The following is a 17335-nucleotide window of genomic DNA, read 5'->3' on the forward strand; positions in this document are numbered from 1 at the left end:
TCCAAACGAACGCAGCCGAAGACGATAGGCCGAGCCGATGCTGAGCTGCGCGACGCGACGCAGCCGCAGGTGGGCAGAGGGGGAGACAAGACAACGGCACGACGGCACGGCACGAGTCGCCCCCGCGTCACGGGCGAAACGGATCGCGTCCGCGACTCCTCCGAGTAATCCAAAACTAGCCGAGCTCTCTCGAGTGGGCCGCGAGATTCTGGCCCAGTCTATGCCGCCTTGGCAACGCGGCCCGATCTCTCTCGAGTGCGTTTCTGGGCCGAATCGGTTTACAAATCCGTTTGCCGTTTTAACTGCTTGCGACGAGATTATTGTACGGGGCAAAGTTTCAAATCCCGGTTTTTGAACTCAAATCTCGCGTACTCATCGATCAACCGCTATGAAACCTTCCCGTTTCAACTTTCAAGTCGAGTATTAATTATCTTCCGGCATGGCTTTCTCCTTGCATGCATATCTGGATCGGTTGGTTGATGGCCACCTTTTCCTCCACTATCATTTCTTCTTCCCGTCGATCGATCATATCGATCGAGAGCCTGCAGCCTTTCTACAGTGTTTTGTGATCTTGTCGCTGCCGGAGCCCGGGCCTACTCGCCGGCTCGCCGCGCGCCGTTGTGCCACCGAGCGCGCGCGTGACCGCGATGCGCACGAAGGATAAAAAGGCTCGGTGTAATTGTGTGCGCTCCAAAAAAAGGAGAAAAAAAGAAGGCGCAGGGCCATGCACGCACCACATGATGACGCCTCGACGGCTCGACGCCCTTAACTTGCAAGGCGATCTATGGTGGATTGGTGGATCGCGCGATGGCGGTCGATCTCGATCATATATATTCTCGTGTCAACGTCGTCGTCACCGCGGCCGCAAGACGTACTCCACGCGGCCGCGCGCGAGCGACAGACCGACGGCTCTCCCGCTTTTGATGTTGATAATTCGGGTACCAAACTCGATCACTTTTGCAGAGTCGCTTATGTATTGGCCCGTCACGTCCGTCGACAACAGTAGCTATAGCCAGGAAATAGTAACTTATATGGCTTCCTTATTGATCACGGTTAGCTAGCTAGGCCTGATCAGGCCTTCAACTGACGTGGATTATATTCATCTCGACGAAAACTACTCAACAACAACAAGCACATAAACATGTTCGTCTGTAGTGTAGACTGTAGTACTATAGTCTATACTGTTCATCTTTTACCCGTAACTAGTACTGTAGACTGTAGTGCGTGTTGTACAGAGAAAATTCTGCAAATTGGTAAGGATTTGGTGTGTGTGCGGATTAGCATGCGTGTGCATGGCGAATTAAGGCGCGGCGGCCGGCCGTGCCACCGCCCCACGGAAGACGGCGGCTGCTTTGGTTGGGGGCAGGCAGGGATGGCCGGCCGCGGGCAGCCAACCGCAACAGCGCACGCTTCCACTAAAAAACCTGTAGTAGTATTCTATCTTCACTCAAAGCCCCCCCAAAGCTTCTTTATTCCCTCGCACTGACCACGACTGTTTGTTCATCAGACGACCTGAGAGAGAGAGAGAGAGAGAGAGAGAGAGAGAGAGAGAGAGAGAGAGCAACGGTAGTAGAGTAAAAAGCTTATTACGTGGGGGCAGTGGCACGATCGATCGATCTAGGATAGATCCGGGTTACGGTTTGTGGCATCATTGCAGCATTTGACACATGCCACCTGCAGCCGCGCTCTAATTTGCTTCGCTCTGAAAAAGTTAGTGTCGCCGCCCGCCCGCCCGCCAGCCGTGGCGAGCCACCTGGGCCTTTGCCGGCCGCTCGTCGATCGCCGGCCGGCCCCGTACTGCTGGCTCTCGCGCGCTCGCTCGCTGCTGCTGCGTGCAATGCATGAATATGAGGTGAATTTTGAGGGCATCATGATTTGTCGGCATCGATTGTTCATGATTTGGCACCGTGCCTGCGACTGCGGATTGGTGATCATACTAGGACTTTGCACTGATTTCCTTTTCTTTTTTTTTGCGGGTAGCAGCGAGCGCTTGAGACGTGAATGATCAGTCGATGCGATGCGATGCAGTGATGCGTCCTACTATTACTCTCTTTACACTTTTACAGGCATGCATGCTGCGCCTCAAGAGGCGGTCCGGACCGCATGCTATGATGTATGCAGCTATGTACATACGTGCCTGTTCAGAAGTCAGAAGGGTCGCGTTTGAGACGTCAGGGCCTTATTTTCAGTACTACTCCTAGCTACGATCAGAAGAAAATTTAAACATACGTTTACAATGTACTAATTAATACATTATCGTGTTATCTACTCATAATCTCATATGCGTTGTAATGTACTAATACATTATCATCAGGTACCCTTTCGATTGATTGGCCTATTGCAAGTTTGGAACCACGAAAGGGTAAGGTGACGCAAGCGCTACGCCATGGTGAGGTCACGCGGAGGAGGGGGCGCATGCAGGCGCGCAGCTGCCGCCATCGGCATGCAGTGACATCGTGGTGCAAACTGCAGGGGACGTCAGGTCGATGGGACACTGCACGCACGTAGCTCTCGCGGGTCGCCGCCCGGCGGATCGGCTGCGGGGCACATCGACCGATCACACGTCGGGCAGGGGCGTATGCGTATGTATGTGCGGCGGCCACCCAAAAATGTCAACCTGGGCCGCGCGGCGCCGGCGACCGGGCACCTACCGGCCGCCGGGCCGAGCACCGAGTGGCAGTCGACACCACGCCGACGACGCATCACGCATGTACGTGCGTAGGCGGTAGTGCGATACAAGCTAGCTTCGTTTTCATACTTTCATGGCTGACAAGTGTGTCTGGCACTGTATAATGTGCCTGGTATCCTCAAGGGGCCTTGATCAGTTGATCGTTCGGAGTGTCAAATCACACGCTAGCTTTGAGTGTTGTTGCTTAGTTTTATTCTCGTCTAAACCTCGCCAAATAAAGAAAGCGTTTTCAGGAGGATGCTTTTGTGTAGTGTAGCCTTTCTATCCCTTGATTGGTCCACGCACGGTTTAGAAATTTTAGATCATGGTATGTTCTGAATACTACTCCACTAAAGTGCTACTTTATCCAGACTGGAGATAAATCTGGTGAGCTTGGCTCCAGGCTCTCTGCTGTGTGTCATCATTTGAACAAATCCATGTATTCAACCAAGCTCCTTTTAAAAGAACTTTCTCAAGAGCAAAAAAGAAAAAAAATGGACTAAGATTTTGATGTTTGCTCATAAGGGATGGATTCCCCGAAATGAAGTGAACTGCAACTGCTTGAACACTTTCTACATTTTTTATCACAAAACACACCAAACCATTTCTTCTCTTCTTCATTGTCAACAAATATGCATGCTTGTCATGGACGAATTCAATATAGGAAAACAAAGAAGAGTGAAAGAAGAAGATATGAATCTCAACTTCACGGCCAATCTAATTCTACTCACGGACGTAAACTCTCCTGTCAGGATCAGGATCACATCCACACATCTTGATCAAAGCCAACGTCAGAGCATTGGTCGAACAACATATCGACGCCAATGGCGCTGCAGCCGCCATCGTCGCCGCAGGCAGACAATAAGCCAGCCCAGTCAATGTCAAGAATGGCATCCACCTCGAAGAGGCCGGGCCAGTCCACGTCCGCGCCGGGTGTCGCGGCGGAGGCCGAGGCGGACGAGGAGCATGACGACGACACGGCGGAGGCGGATGAAGCAGCGCAAGCGACGCCCTGTGGCTGGGCGCTCGTCGGCGTCTCCTCCTCCTCCTCCTCCTTGTCGTCGGCACCGGTGCCGCCGGAGACGGACGGTTCATGCTGCTGCTGCTGCTGCTTCAGGGGATCAGGCTGAGCGAGTGACATCACCGGCCGGTGAGTGACGGGATCAAGGCCCATCTTCTTGAGCTTCTTCTTGATGTGGGTGTTCCAGTGGTTCTTGATCTCGTTGTCCGTCCTCCCGGGGAGCCGTGCCGCAATCTTGGACCATCTGTACGCACGCACGCGACGCACAAAAACACCATGAGATTTTGGATCGAGTGGCGGCATGCATGCGGCAGCATCTGATTTTGGAGGCATTGTCACCTGTTGCCGAGCTGCTCGTGGAGGTCAATGACCAGCTTCTCCTCCTCTTCGGAAAGGAGGCCCCTCTTGAGGTCGGGCCGCAGGTAGTTCGTCCACCTCAGCCGGCAGCTCTTCCCACACCTGAGCAGCCCTGCGAGTGAAACATAGCAAAAACCCGAAGGCACAGTCACTCCCATTGCAGTTGCAGGACGATCTGCATGTTAACGCGAATCCTTTTCCCTTTCGCGCATCAGATGGAAACACATGGTCATGCATGCTCATGCACCTGCGAGCTTGGGGACGAGCCTCCAGCAGCAGTGGCCATTGGAGAGGAGGAAGGTGACCAGCTTCTGGTCCTCGTCGGCCGTCCATGGCCCCTTCTTCAGGCCAACCTTCTCGCAGCACGGCTGCCTGCCCATCACACGCTGATCCCTGATTTGCGAGGCTATCTGTATCTCACGAGAGGGATGAACTGAGCCTGATGAGCTCACCCGAGTCTTAATTTGGAGAGGTTCCGGCGCTGCTCGGGGATTAATAGATGCGGCCAGAAGTGGAAAGGCCGAGGCGAGTCGTAGGCGTGACGGCGTCAGGCCGTCACTGACATCGGCTGCGAGCCTCCTGGCCCTCCAGGCCTCCAAAATGCTGTTACGCGTACACGTGTAATCTGGACTGAGCTCTCGACGGGGGCGTTGTCTGCGTAGTGTCAGTACCACTGCAGTCTGCAGAGGATCCACGTCCTTGAGCAGTTGTGTCACAGCTCGCTCACCCTGTGCACAGCAGCACAGGACAACTTCTACGAGTACAATACAAAGCATTTTTGCATTCTCTAGTGATATCCATTATTCACCAACGGAAACGGAGTATACTCCAACGGAAATAAATATAGAGAAATCACATATATATATATATATAAATTTTTACTTGTAGCAAAATTTTTAATTCATTAAATTTAGTAGTAAAAGTATTACTTATAGTGACGTGGACAAATTATAGACGTTCAACTTTTACAAATCTCATACGTCCATTTTTTTTATCCTATAATAGTTTCTATGTTTATATGCAGTTTCTACCGTATATTTTCGCCAACAACTATGCAACACATCCACCACCTTGTTATGTTTGATAAGATAAGCTTGTGTTGACCCTATAATGGTATATAACCATGAACCTTCGGCGTTTACAAAGCCAACCTCGATGTAGTACTGTCTACAGTAGTCTGCAGTGCAAGAATGCGGAGGTAGTAACCTGAACGAACGATATTTTGAGCATCCCCTTTCGAAGATGTGCATTCAAGTAACATGATAGCCACAGCTCACGGTGATAGTACATTGTTCACAGCTGCCCACTTATGGGAATGGTCGTTATCTGAAATGTGAGTGGTCCGTTCTCTCCGTAACAAATTTGCAAGAATTCAATCTTCTGATAAGAACCGTACATGGATGGCGAGGCCTGACTCTGACCATCAACCAACTGCTTGTCTAATAGCATCACTCCACTGATTGCCGCGCATTCCTGCGGTCGTGCAAATAAATACAGCTCTGACGAGCTGCAACCTGAATGGAGTAACGAATAATCGTATGCCTGGCCTGATAGAATTTGGTGTTTATGTTATAAATTCTGAATCAAGTATTTTACATTCATGTACAACAACGCTAGCTACAAAGTGAAAACATGGATCGGGAGAATAATGTCTCTCTCTAACCACTAGGGCAATCTCAATCTACATCCCGGCCTAATGAAGCTATTAGTTACAACTACTGTAAATCATCAACCTTTATCCCTCCAGCAAGATCTAGGGGATGAGGTCTGGTCTATTTTACAACATTCATGAACTTGTAATTTTCATTTAACAGGCTAATTTTCATTCATGAATTTGTGATGGCCATAAGGAGCAAGCAAATTTTCATTTAACAAGCAGCGGCAATTAGAATCTCGCCTTCTAGAAACACATTCGAACAACCTCCCATCTTTCCGACTGAAATATGTCAGTTCTCCTCCATGGCCTTGTAATACTAAGATGGGTTTTGAACTAACTTGGGGTGAGTAGCTGCGTAAACTGAAGAGTTTGGATCAGTCTTCAGGTGGGATAGAAGATGTTGCACATCTGGCCTCAGAATTTCCATTACTTTCCCACATAACGTCAATATCTCTAGTTTGGGCTTGCTAGTGCTCTGAACGGGACCTCCTTGACCCTCATACATGACTGCATGGTGCCTATTTTAGCAACAAAGAAAAAAAATAACTGTTATAAGACTATATATAGAGAACGATGCAGTGAGAATATAATGCAGAATGAGTTATGCAGTAACAATTAGTGTAGAAGGAGAACTGAAACAAACTGCATGCCAGGGAAGATGACAAGTGCGGAAAAGATGAAGTGCGCCTTACAAGAAGTCAATTATGTCAGCAATTTCCGATGCCTCCACAGGAGGTGAAGCCTGAGAATTCTTCCCAAATACATCCCCCAACACATTGAACAGCAAAGCCAAGGTCTGTAGATCCCAGCAGCATATACTAAATTAGTAGAGAACGGAAGACAGTAGTTTCTTCATATAGAATTACTGTGGTGTGTAGGTCAAGATGAACAAATCTCGTAATAGGATGTACATGGACCATAGAGTAATAAAGCAAAAGTGAACTGCAGTTCGTTTTTTAGCTTAATTGCATAAAAGGACAACACAAAGCAATACAGAAAACTACATAATGTTTTTTTTCTGTGTTCGATTAGTAGGTTATGCCACCAAAAGATGTAATTAAATAAAATTTTGAAGATGTTAAGAGACAAAGCACGATCCTGTAATAGCTACTGATTGCAAGTAAACATATATTGATCCAGTTCAAAGCGCCAATATCATACGAAGTTGTCCCCAGCAGTTAACTCAAAATCAATTCCAATTTATTAATGCAAAAATCTAACCATCAGGAAGTGGTAAGCAAACCAAGAATACCTTCATGAACAGAGGTCGAGCAAAGGCTAGACGAGGCAACAAGGGACCCAATATGCGGAAAGCAATTCTTAACATGGCAACTGAGTTGACTGGCCGAAGATGCTTGATGACGGTATGGGTAGATTCAAGCCATTCATGTGGAAGATTGCTGAAAAACGAGTGAAGAAGGGCAACGATGTTACCTGCAAGCAAGGTGGAACATACACATAAGGGGAACTGTGATACATAAGCTAAAGTTTAGCTATATAAGCAAAATATCGAACATGTGAAGAACACAGCAAAGCTTTGTTCTTATACCTATGGCTGTAGATGTATTGTCTTGAGAAGCCCAAGTAGGATCCAACAGTGCATACCCAACAGCAGAATCAAGCTCTTTAACAGGCCTTGAACTATCAGCAAGCCACCAACAATCTTTTATGATCCGGGCTGCTTCTGCATATAGAAGTGTGTGGAATTCTGGTGGGAGTTGTGCCAGCAACAGACCACAAGCTTGAATCATCAGAACAGACAATTGTTGGCAGGAATAGCCACTTCTAGAAACAAAGTTAGATGCATTGATTCCACTTGCTGTGGTGTTTGGTCGGTTGGCACCAACAGGTTCAACTCCCCCACCTGAAGAAGTCGGCACCCCAGAGTTTTGGCCCAAACCACCTGACATTCCATGACCACTATTTGACTGTATGAGCATTGCTTGTACATGTGCTATTATTTGAACTAGAGAGGATACTATTTGAGAAGCTGGCACACAAAGTGAGAGAATTTCAATGGCTGCTGTTTCCAAAACAAGCTGTGTATATGATCCAGGATCCTGATTTTGATAAAATGCCCTCTGACCATCAGAGTTACTGATTCCTCCAGCGGAAGATGTATAAGGCTTGTTATAAGTTGTGCGTGCTGTACTGCCAGCAGCATCCGATGGGTTTGATTTGGACTTGCAACTCAAAGGAGGTATGACATTATTAACAAGGCCAAACAAAAGGTTGGCGAAGTATTCCGGTGGTGGACAAATAGATGAATTTGATGACGCTAGATACTGGGCAAATGATTCTGAGAAAGGTGTCTATAAATTGCACACATTAGTAAAGAATTAACCAAGATGGGCAGGAGGAAGCACCATAATAACTCAAAGAGTATATAGGGTCTACCTTAGTGCTAACACCCAGCACGTTGAGGATCCTAACAATTAACTTGGATGGAAGATGACCATAGAAATATGCAAGAATATCACGCACAAATGTAAACCTTAGAGGATGGAAGGCCAGAAAGGTAGAATAAACTGCAAGGACTCTATCTGCGATATCTGTGGCATCGTTCTCAATAAGCCTATAAATTATCAACGGGATGACTAGAAGCAGACGAGCAGCAATGTCATCAAAAAAGGGGGGGTAACTGCATTGAAAAGACAAATTAGCATAATGACACAAATTGGCTAAAGTAAGGCAGCAAGCTAAGTTTTCATGACTTCCATTGAAACCAAATTGGCACAATGACAGATGTGTAATGGTTGAAAAAAACAAATATCTCCAAATCCACAAAGCCTGGCATCCTAATGGCTTGTACGGACATAGAACACAAGAAATTATCAGAAGATAATATATCAGTTAGAGGCTTGAATTGAGGTTACTACTTGCTCCATTCATTTTTAGAAGGCACGATTTGACTTGGTCCAATCTTCTGACTAAATTTGACCATGAACCTCTCAGCGTTATGTTGCTATTAACAATAAAATGATGGCCGGATGTGTTAAGTAGTATATGTGCTTGTTGTATTGTTGATTAATCCCATAGTGTAGGGTGTCTTCTGTAAATGCTACCCTCTTGTATGTCTGGCTCCTTGGGGCATATTCCAGTACAAGCTTGAGTTCACTAAGAATATGTATAATTGCAACTAATTACTAGCTAAATACCGATGCTTTTCTACGGGTAAATATGAATTATATGTGTTTTAGCATTGTTTGGAACAATTATATGTGTTTTAGGTTTTAGAACAATTCATCCCTATAGATGCCTTTACATGATAAACTTGTATTTTAGAGATGAAATAAGATTAAACCAATATGTTGGATTATTTTGTAATTTTAAAGCACATAGAATAGTATAGATATAGATAGAGTTGGTGGAGCTGGCAGATTCACTGCCTACATTGCCTCCTAGAATAGTATAGATAAAGATATGTGAAGTTCTGAAGTCAAAACTTCAGAAGTGCATGTGCACCTTGTAAAAGTGATCGGAGTGAGTACTATAGATTTTTCAAACAAAAGAATAGACATAAAAGAAAAGCAAATATGTAATGATATTTTTCAGATTGAAAAAAAGGCTAACTGCAATTGCTATTCGGCGGGCAAATAAGATCGAGAATGCATAGAGTCTTCATGATTGACATATGCAGTAATTGGCATAATTTTTATCAATGTGCTAAAAGAACATTTAAACAAATTTGGAAGAATTAGAAGATTGAAATTACCGTTCTTTCCCTGAGAGATGGTTACCGAGGGCTTTCTGAAGTTCTACTCTTTTTGGAGGCTGATTTTTTAGCCAATGCTCTGGAGAACGCGAAGTGCAGAATGCTTTAATTCTTTGCTGAAGTTCCGGTCTTTCAAGGAGATTTATCTGTGATGTTACATTTATAAATTAAAGAATGCCCAAATCTGTCAATTAATAGCTGAAGCAACCAGTAATATATTAAATTTTGAAGTAATATGCATATAATTACCAAAATACAAGTAACAACATATATGCAGCTATCGTAGAAAACTAGTAGTCCAATACAAGGCATTGTTTAGATGAAATACAAGGTATATTAGTAAAATCACAGTTGTACCGCTCTTTGTCATGGTTCTATTAGCATGCATATAACATTTCCATTAGCTTCACTCTTTATCATGGTTCACAATAGTGCAGATATAATCATATCAAGTAGTTTCATAACTAGCAAGAAAGATCTAACTAGTGGCTTGCAAATTGTAATACATGGCCAAGAAGAGCTGTTGAACATTTGCAGACAGCATCTAACAGTTGGGAATAGTTAGCAAAAAAGTAAAGAATCGTTATGGAGATTTACATGACTTCAAATATATGGCATGTAACCCTGAAAACTTTTAGGACTTACCACAAGGCGTAAAGCATAAGGATCATCATCTCTATCAATAAGAGCTAACAGAAGAATGTCCAATGGAAGTAACTCATGTGTCCAGATAAAGAAAGCAAGATTCGTAATTGCTTTAGAGAGTAAGTCCTGCATTATCAGAAAAAGAATGCATATTGGCTACTGAATAAGTGTAGCCCACATAAACAAACAGCCAACAAGAGTGTTTTTAGCACACCGAATAAGAAAAGAAAAAAAAAGGCAGAACACCTGAATTTGATGCCCTCTTTGCAGCTCAAGTTGGATATGATGCAGAAGAACATCAACCATTGTATAAATATTTGCTGTAACTTCTTCGGGTGAAAACTCTCTCAAAACACGGGCCTGCAGTAAGATTAAAAAGACATATATACATAGAGAGAATCTTTTATGTCAATATAATTGCTAATTAGAAATCATACAAGATTTGCACTGTTGATCTCTAGATGTCCGTTCATCAGCATCCAAGCACCAGCACAAAGATATTGACGATGCTGAGGGAAACTGTGACTTAAATATGTCATAACATAGGTTGGCTCAGCAGATGGTGAGAGTAGCTGATTACATTGATTAATAACAGTTGTCTCAGCCTGCAATGGAAGATAAATCATCAAGCATAAAAGGTAAGGAATATTTTGCCCTAGAAAAGCATTTCATTTAATAAGCATGTTATAGCAACTAAAGGACACCAGAAATAGTACTGGCTTGGAAATTCAAGACTTTTCGAGATCTTACAATTTTCTAAAACTAGTCTTGCTATACTGCTAATCTAAGCCTATTTCAAAACAAGACTGCAATTTTTATCTTAGCCAGCTAATACCATTCTAGAGGTGAAAGAATTCATTGCCGTTTGTAATAGTAATAGTACATAAAAAAGTGTAAAATCCATCAGTACATTCTCCATCAATAGACTGCTTATAAAAGAGTGATTACATGGTTTTAAAAAAATCAACTAACAGCAGCATGATTTGGCAACAACTGATACAAAAGAACTATAAACTCCCTAAATTGTTATTCGACGAATGTATATGAACTCCATATAATAGTCAAAAGGAGCATATAAATGGCCAAGACACCAAGTACTCAATCCAAAAGATAAGATAATAGTACCTGCTGCCATGCTTGGATAGCTTGGCCTCTCTTATCCATCCTCCCCATTAAAAAATCTCGAATAAGGGGAGGAAAATATCTTAGAGTCTTCTCTGACCATGTATGCTGGCTCGTTGCCATAATTTGCTCTAATAATGGTTGAAGATGAATTATATGTTCGACCTCAGCAATTCCACGTGTCTTCATGGTGATAGCAAGGCTTATTATCGTTATGCGGTTAAGTGTTTCAGTAAACTCAGTTGGACCCTACATTTACATAAATAAAGAAGTTCACTTTATGCGAATTTAGTAACAGGTGAAATTTCCAGATGAAGCAGGTTACCTTCAATTCTTTTTTCACCAAAAAGAAGTCTCTTAGTGAGAGAATCAAATTCATGCACAAATTTTCTGCTAATCTAAAAAGACGATGCTCTCCACGTTTGACTTTAATCATTGATATTATCTTTGTAACATCATACATCAATGCCTTGCTTTTCCCATGATACCTGAGCAGAAGAAATTCACATAGATGTAAACCAAAAGGTGCACCATAATATAAACAATAAATGGAACAAAACACTAAGATTTTTTCTAAATGATCATCAAACCTTTTTTGCTGAGGTCAGACATTCCAATTGTGGATATGCATGATAAGAAAAGGCTTTCAAGGCAAATAGCAGAAAACAAATATTAAATTACTTAAATTACCTGTATAGAGGAAGTAGCCTGTAATTCAGTATCTCAAGTAGGAGCAGAGACACACCAGATTTGCTCAGGATAGATGGAGATCTTTGTGTTAATGTCTGCAAGGTTTAATAAAACCATAGGAAGACATCAGAGTTTAAAAAGGAATATGAATTGCATGTTATTGAGGAAACTGAATTATGCTTACAATTGCAGAAAGTTAATTTAGAAATCAGAGCAAATGAATAATCAACTGTTAATCACAAGGTAGCATAAAGCCATAAACTTCACATGAATACTACAGATTACAACAGGAGGCAAGACTTACCGTAAAATGCGGGCGGAACAATGAATGAGGGGTTATAAGCAGCAGTCTAACATAGGTTTCCACTATAGCAATGCTAGGAACATTCTACCAAAGAACAGAAGAATTATGTAAGAAAATTAGTGTATGGTAAAGAGAGATGGACATTAGTACGTCAACAGAAGAACATATAGTTGTGATTATATGGGCACTTCTAGCAAAGTCATTCCGAAGATCAAAAATGATGAGCTGGTCATATACCATTAACATATAAAGTTATAAATCATTCATATATTACAGCTAAGTTCATTAACATGAGCTATTATGCCAGGAGATCTTAATAGATAAAAGATAAACATATGAATTGCTTGTCATTTTATTTTTACTCAGGATAGATTGTAACATATTGATTCTGATGTTTTTCAGTAATAATTAAAGGCACATGAGCACTGGTCTCCAAACCATAAAGAGCAGAGTTAAAAAAATAATAATAAAGATAAGCAGCAACAGTGTTTTTACCTGGCCAAGAAATATGGTCTCTTCAAGCTGGAAAGCAAGTTTCAAACATAGATTGATAGACAACCCAGAAAGCAATGACATAGACAGTGGATAAGTTTCACGCATCATTGTCATTCTTTCATTTGGCTGCAAATTGGGTCCCTGAATTAAATCTGCTACTCCTACTGATGTAAACCAGTTCATGACTGCTTCACATGCTGGTTGTGCCATGGTGAAGGAGAGAACCCAAAACATGCCCATCGCCCGCTCATCCAAGCTCGTAAAATCTATCATCCTCTCCCCAGAAGCTATTATTGCAAGGGAAACAGTAACAAAGCTTTATTACAGATACATGAATGGGGACAAAATTGAAAATAACAGTAATGGTTTACAGCCAAATATCTCTCTTTTCAAGAAAATGTATCCACCTCCTGAATTATGAGTTGTGGTGTTACTATGTAGAATTTTCTACACTTAATCAGTCCATATTGCCTACCCAGAATCTACCGGAGAATTTCTTTTCCATGAATTCTAGATCTACCAGGCAATATTTTATATCAAAAGCATAGTGATACTTTCATATTCCATGAATAAGGACAAGTACCAAGTACCTTTTGTCATTTGTCTCCACCACTCATCTATCTGTTTGCCTTTCTGAAGCTGATCACTGTTCAAATGCTCTCTAATTGAAGTGTTGAAAGACCAAATCCGCAAAGTTTGGCTGCTACTTATGAAATCAAGAAGAATACTTTGAGGACTGATATTATTTGGATCAAGGCTCTTGTCTTCTTTGTGGAACGAAATTATCTTCCTTGTAGTTTCAACCTGGTAACAGAAGAAATACCAGAATGGTATATAGAGTTATAGACGGTAAATTAAGACAACCACAAGACATCATGAAAGGAAACATTAGAAGTATTACCAAAAGTTTGTATGTATTTAAAGTTTTATAGCAATTGGATGTGAGATTAGTTTAGCTGAGTTTGTCGATCGCTGTTATTACTTGTTAGTCCTTGCAGTTCCCAAAAGATGAGCACGAAACAAAATAAAGCACTCTGAATATTTTCATGAGGAAATCTTTTTTTGGTACCAAAATCATGTCATCAACTAATCAATTGAATATGATTCACCAAAAGAAAGAGGTGTTTGCAGATGATCTTAGAAAGAGACATCACCTTCCTTGGGTCCGAACTAAGGGTGTTCATCACAATCTCAATGCGGATAATCTGTGCGAGTAACCAAGTGACATGATTACTGCGAAGAATCTGTTGATCACTATTTGTTACTCGAGATGCAAGCTTGTCCACGAAATCAAGAAAATCAATACAGCCACTTTTCATCAGAAAGAAAAAAATGTCAGCAAATAAAAGCCAATCTTGCCAGCACTGAGTCTCTGCAACAGCATAAAAAAGAAAGAATGAATATAGGCAACAGACAGTTACCAAAGACTTGCACATATCTGACAATAATGGTAAGCAAATTTAATTTCTTGAGGTAAAAGTTTCACGTTCTAAAAGAAAAAATAGTGAAAAGGGTGCATCAATAGAACATTTGAAATTTATATTCCCATCAGCTGTCCACTTGAAAAAGGAACTTTATTATATTGACAAGGTAAATGGTTAACTTTCAAATTCTAACCTGAGTTCGTGAGCCTCAGTAGTTCAATTGTCCTGTCAGCAACTGCCTCACCGATCATATCAGGTGAGAAAACAGCTCCTGGCGTTGATGATTGTTGAGGATGTTGTCTATAACAAGGAGCAACAAGAAGAACACGCCTCCACCAGTCTGGTGACGGAGTTGTGCGGAGTGCATGCCTCAAGCAACGCAAAGCACGTTCCCAGTCTAAACCCCCTTTAGGAATGGAGTTTGCAAGATCCTAAACAACAAAGTTATATCAGATTTCAGATCCTACCCAAACCAACATTAGTAACTAATAGCTCAATTATCTATTCATTTCCTGCCAATTTTCCTGATCCATCCTTGAAAAACATGCGGTGTGTTGAAATTTAATTGCAAAATATATTTTGCCTCTGCATGTTATGATGCTTTGCGATTTTTCCGTTTATTTCTCCCTCCTGTGAAATTATTCATGATCACTCAAACAAAATGTGTTAGCATGTCATCCCCTGTTAATGTTAGAGGATACTACAACAATCCTAAAGAGTTTGCAAGGATATTCCAGCCATTTTGCGACACTAATTTCAATCTCGTAGGCTCGTAGCCCCAATGTGGTCAAAGAATACTGCAATATCTCTATGCAGTCAAAATATGTGCAGAGCATATCGGATGAACATAAAAATTGAGCTTCAGTCCACAAGTACAAAGTCAATGCATACAGGTTCAATGGCAAACTTAAAAGGGGAGAGGTGGGTAAAGAGGGGGAAAAGTAATATCACCTCTCCGTGTAGCGGCTCTCCCAATACACTTGGATAAGTAATGGGAGAATAACGCAAATTAGCAACAGATTCACCAGCTATGCTTGGGTATGATTGCGACAAGAACCGATGAGTTGCAAATGTTGGGCAATGAAGGTGTTGATCCAACATCTGCATGTGCATACATACCATGTCCCTCCTCCTATGGATCTCCATAATAATACTAACTAGTGCTTCATCGTCAGGAATATTTTCGAGAAACTGCAAGTTGCTGCGAACAAGCTCGTAGAATGGAACACGACATTTATCTTCATTAACTAGAATCCATATCACATCTAAGCATAGGTGCATCCATTCATGCAAAGGTCTTTCAAGCCTCAAGGTTTGCAATTGCAATGCATCAGCTTGGTCCACACCATGCGGTCGCTGGTCCCAATTAACAAGCCAATTTACCATATGCTGGAATATCACAGCATGGGTGGCTGGCTTCAAATCAGACTCCAGCCCTGCTAGAATAATTCTACAGGATAAGTGATGCAGATAACTAATTTCTGCTCCCCTGCGAGACTGGTCACCTCTAGCTGTCAGACCAAGCTGTCCAGGGCTAGAGAATTCTGCTCCCTTAATGGGTGAGACATTTGCACCTATGGGTTGGTCGATACCAGATTGAGTGGGAGATCCTATAGTGTTCATTGCTGACAATGGAGATGTGGGATTTGAAGGGTGAAAGCTTGGGGCATTTGGCACTGCAATAGCTGATGAAGAAGATGTTGCCGGGCCACCAGTAGTCACAGAAACCCCTTGCCCCATTGGTACCTCCACGGAGGAAACTACATTAAGTAGAGAAGGAAGGAGACTGTCCCATCGAAGGTGGCCTCGAGCACACAGGCAACGTGTGGCAAAGAGCAAGAACTCAGATTGTGGGGCGTGGCTACTACACTGCAGGACAAATGAGATGAGAACTGATTCCGTAACTGCCTGCAGCTGCTCTTGGTCCTGAAGAAACATGCAAATCAAATAATAAATTTGTTCTGTTCTCATGACATAAACAAAAGTACTTGCGTAATGATTCTGCTTACTGGGAACTGCATGTGCAACTGCTCAAAATCCGAAATGAATTGCTCATCTCGGGGAGGCAGATCTCTGTTCATAGCAGTTACTCTCTTCTGCAACTTGTTCCTGAGGAAATTCAATGCCCATTATGCATTACAGTTTTAGAAAAGCTTGCTGAATTGACTTCCATCGTCAAACTACCATATCAAATTTTGTCCAAAAACTACCATATATCAAAATGAACAAGGCACGAAAAACCGCTAGAGTACAGCACACTAGTTCCAAAATTGCGGCAATAATCTCCGGATATTCCAGAATTCCTTTCAAAAAAAAAATCTCCGGACATTGCAGAAGCCATCGCCTTCAAAGGTAAAGTTGAACAAAGCGCGAACGACAAGGACAAAATAATCCGACCTAACCTATCATAATGTTTCATGTGCTCGAGCCCTCGAGCAATCCAGCTAGCCCTAAAAAGTAATCCCCAATTAGAAGTCCAACAAGTGGGAAATCAAACTTACGAGGTCTCCCTAGTTGGATCCTCGACCCGCTGCTTCGAGTTCATCTGCAAATCACAGAAACCCAGGGTCTGAGCTAGCGTTCACAAGTGCACCACGGTTAGAGATTGGGGAGGAGAGACAAGGCACGCACGCCGAGGTATAGGGTGAAGAGATCGGCGATGGACGACCGCGCCGGGTGGTGGTGGTGGTGGTGGAGCTGCATCTGCCGCTGCTGCGGGAGCACCGCCGAAGCAGAGATCGCCGGAGACATCGGCTGCCTCTGCCCGTGCGCCCCGTCCATCGCCGATGCGCCGCTTCCGTCGCCGGCGACTGGAGTGGTGCGGTGGGCTTGCTCCGACCGAGGGTTTAGGAGTGTGGCGGACCTGACCTGATGAGCTCTTGCAGTTTGGGGGAAAGGGAACAGATCAACGGACGGTGGGATGTGTAGTCTCAGCTGCATGGAGACGGATCCAGACCGCTGGTATGCATTCTACCTTTCTCTTGGGTCGAAAAATTGAAATTGAAACAGAACAAAAACATGTTCTCTGGTATATTTGTGGTTCAAATTAGTGGCCATATAATCGAAAGCTACCAAATACCATCCGGTTATATACTCCTTTCATTTCTTTTTTCTTTAACGTAGGTGGAATAGGTAGTATCATGCTTGGTCTCATTATTTTACGTACAGCTAATTATAAGTCGTGATGATTTTATATTAAAACTTTAATATATTTGTCCTTACTAGAAAAAATACACG

At 42.9% G+C, this 17335-nt stretch overlaps 2 protein-coding genes across 3 annotated transcripts; both read right to left on the reverse strand.

Annotated features, from left to right (window-relative positions):
• Window positions 1-3154: 3154 nt before the first annotated feature.
• Window positions 3155-4512, reverse strand: LOC4330632 (MYB-like transcription factor ODO1). Its single transcript, XM_015769385.3, has 3 exons — window positions 4294-4512; window positions 4029-4158; window positions 3155-3933 (listed from the first exon to the last, which is right to left on the reverse strand). The coding sequence occupies exons 1-3, from the start codon at window positions 4424-4426 to the stop codon at window positions 3429-3431; spliced, it is 768 nt and encodes a 255-aa protein (XP_015624871.1). The 5' UTR covers window positions 4427-4512; the 3' UTR covers window positions 3155-3428.
• Window positions 4513-5594: 1082 nt separating this feature from the next.
• LOC4330633 (mediator of RNA polymerase II transcription subunit 23) lies at window positions 5595-16957 on the reverse strand. Of its 2 annotated transcripts, XM_015769628.3 has the most exons (21): window positions 16730-16957; window positions 16600-16643; window positions 16108-16207; window positions 15050-16024; window positions 14292-14529; window positions 13829-14046; window positions 13265-13478; window positions 12675-12961; window positions 12180-12263; window positions 11876-11970; window positions 11511-11673; window positions 11189-11434; window positions 10501-10668; window positions 10310-10423; window positions 10064-10189; window positions 9419-9564; window positions 8101-8344; window positions 7253-8015; window positions 6956-7137; window positions 6396-6499; window positions 5595-6221 (listed from the first exon to the last, which is right to left on the reverse strand). In XM_015769628.3, the coding sequence occupies exons 1-21, from the start codon at window positions 16877-16879 to the stop codon at window positions 6020-6022; spliced, it is 4863 nt and encodes a 1620-aa protein (XP_015625114.1). In that variant the 5' UTR covers window positions 16880-16957; the 3' UTR covers window positions 5595-6019. The 2 variants fall into 2 exon arrangements, with proteins under 2 accessions (XP_015625114.1, XP_015625115.1); XM_015769629.3 differs by lacking the exon at window positions 12180-12263.
• Window positions 16958-17335: the final 378 nt, after the last annotated feature.

This window comes from Oryza sativa, chromosome 2 (genome assembly GCF_034140825.1).
Source record: "Oryza sativa Japonica Group chromosome 2, ASM3414082v1".
NCBI classification, from domain to species: Eukaryota; Viridiplantae; Streptophyta; class Magnoliopsida; order Poales; family Poaceae; genus Oryza; species Oryza sativa.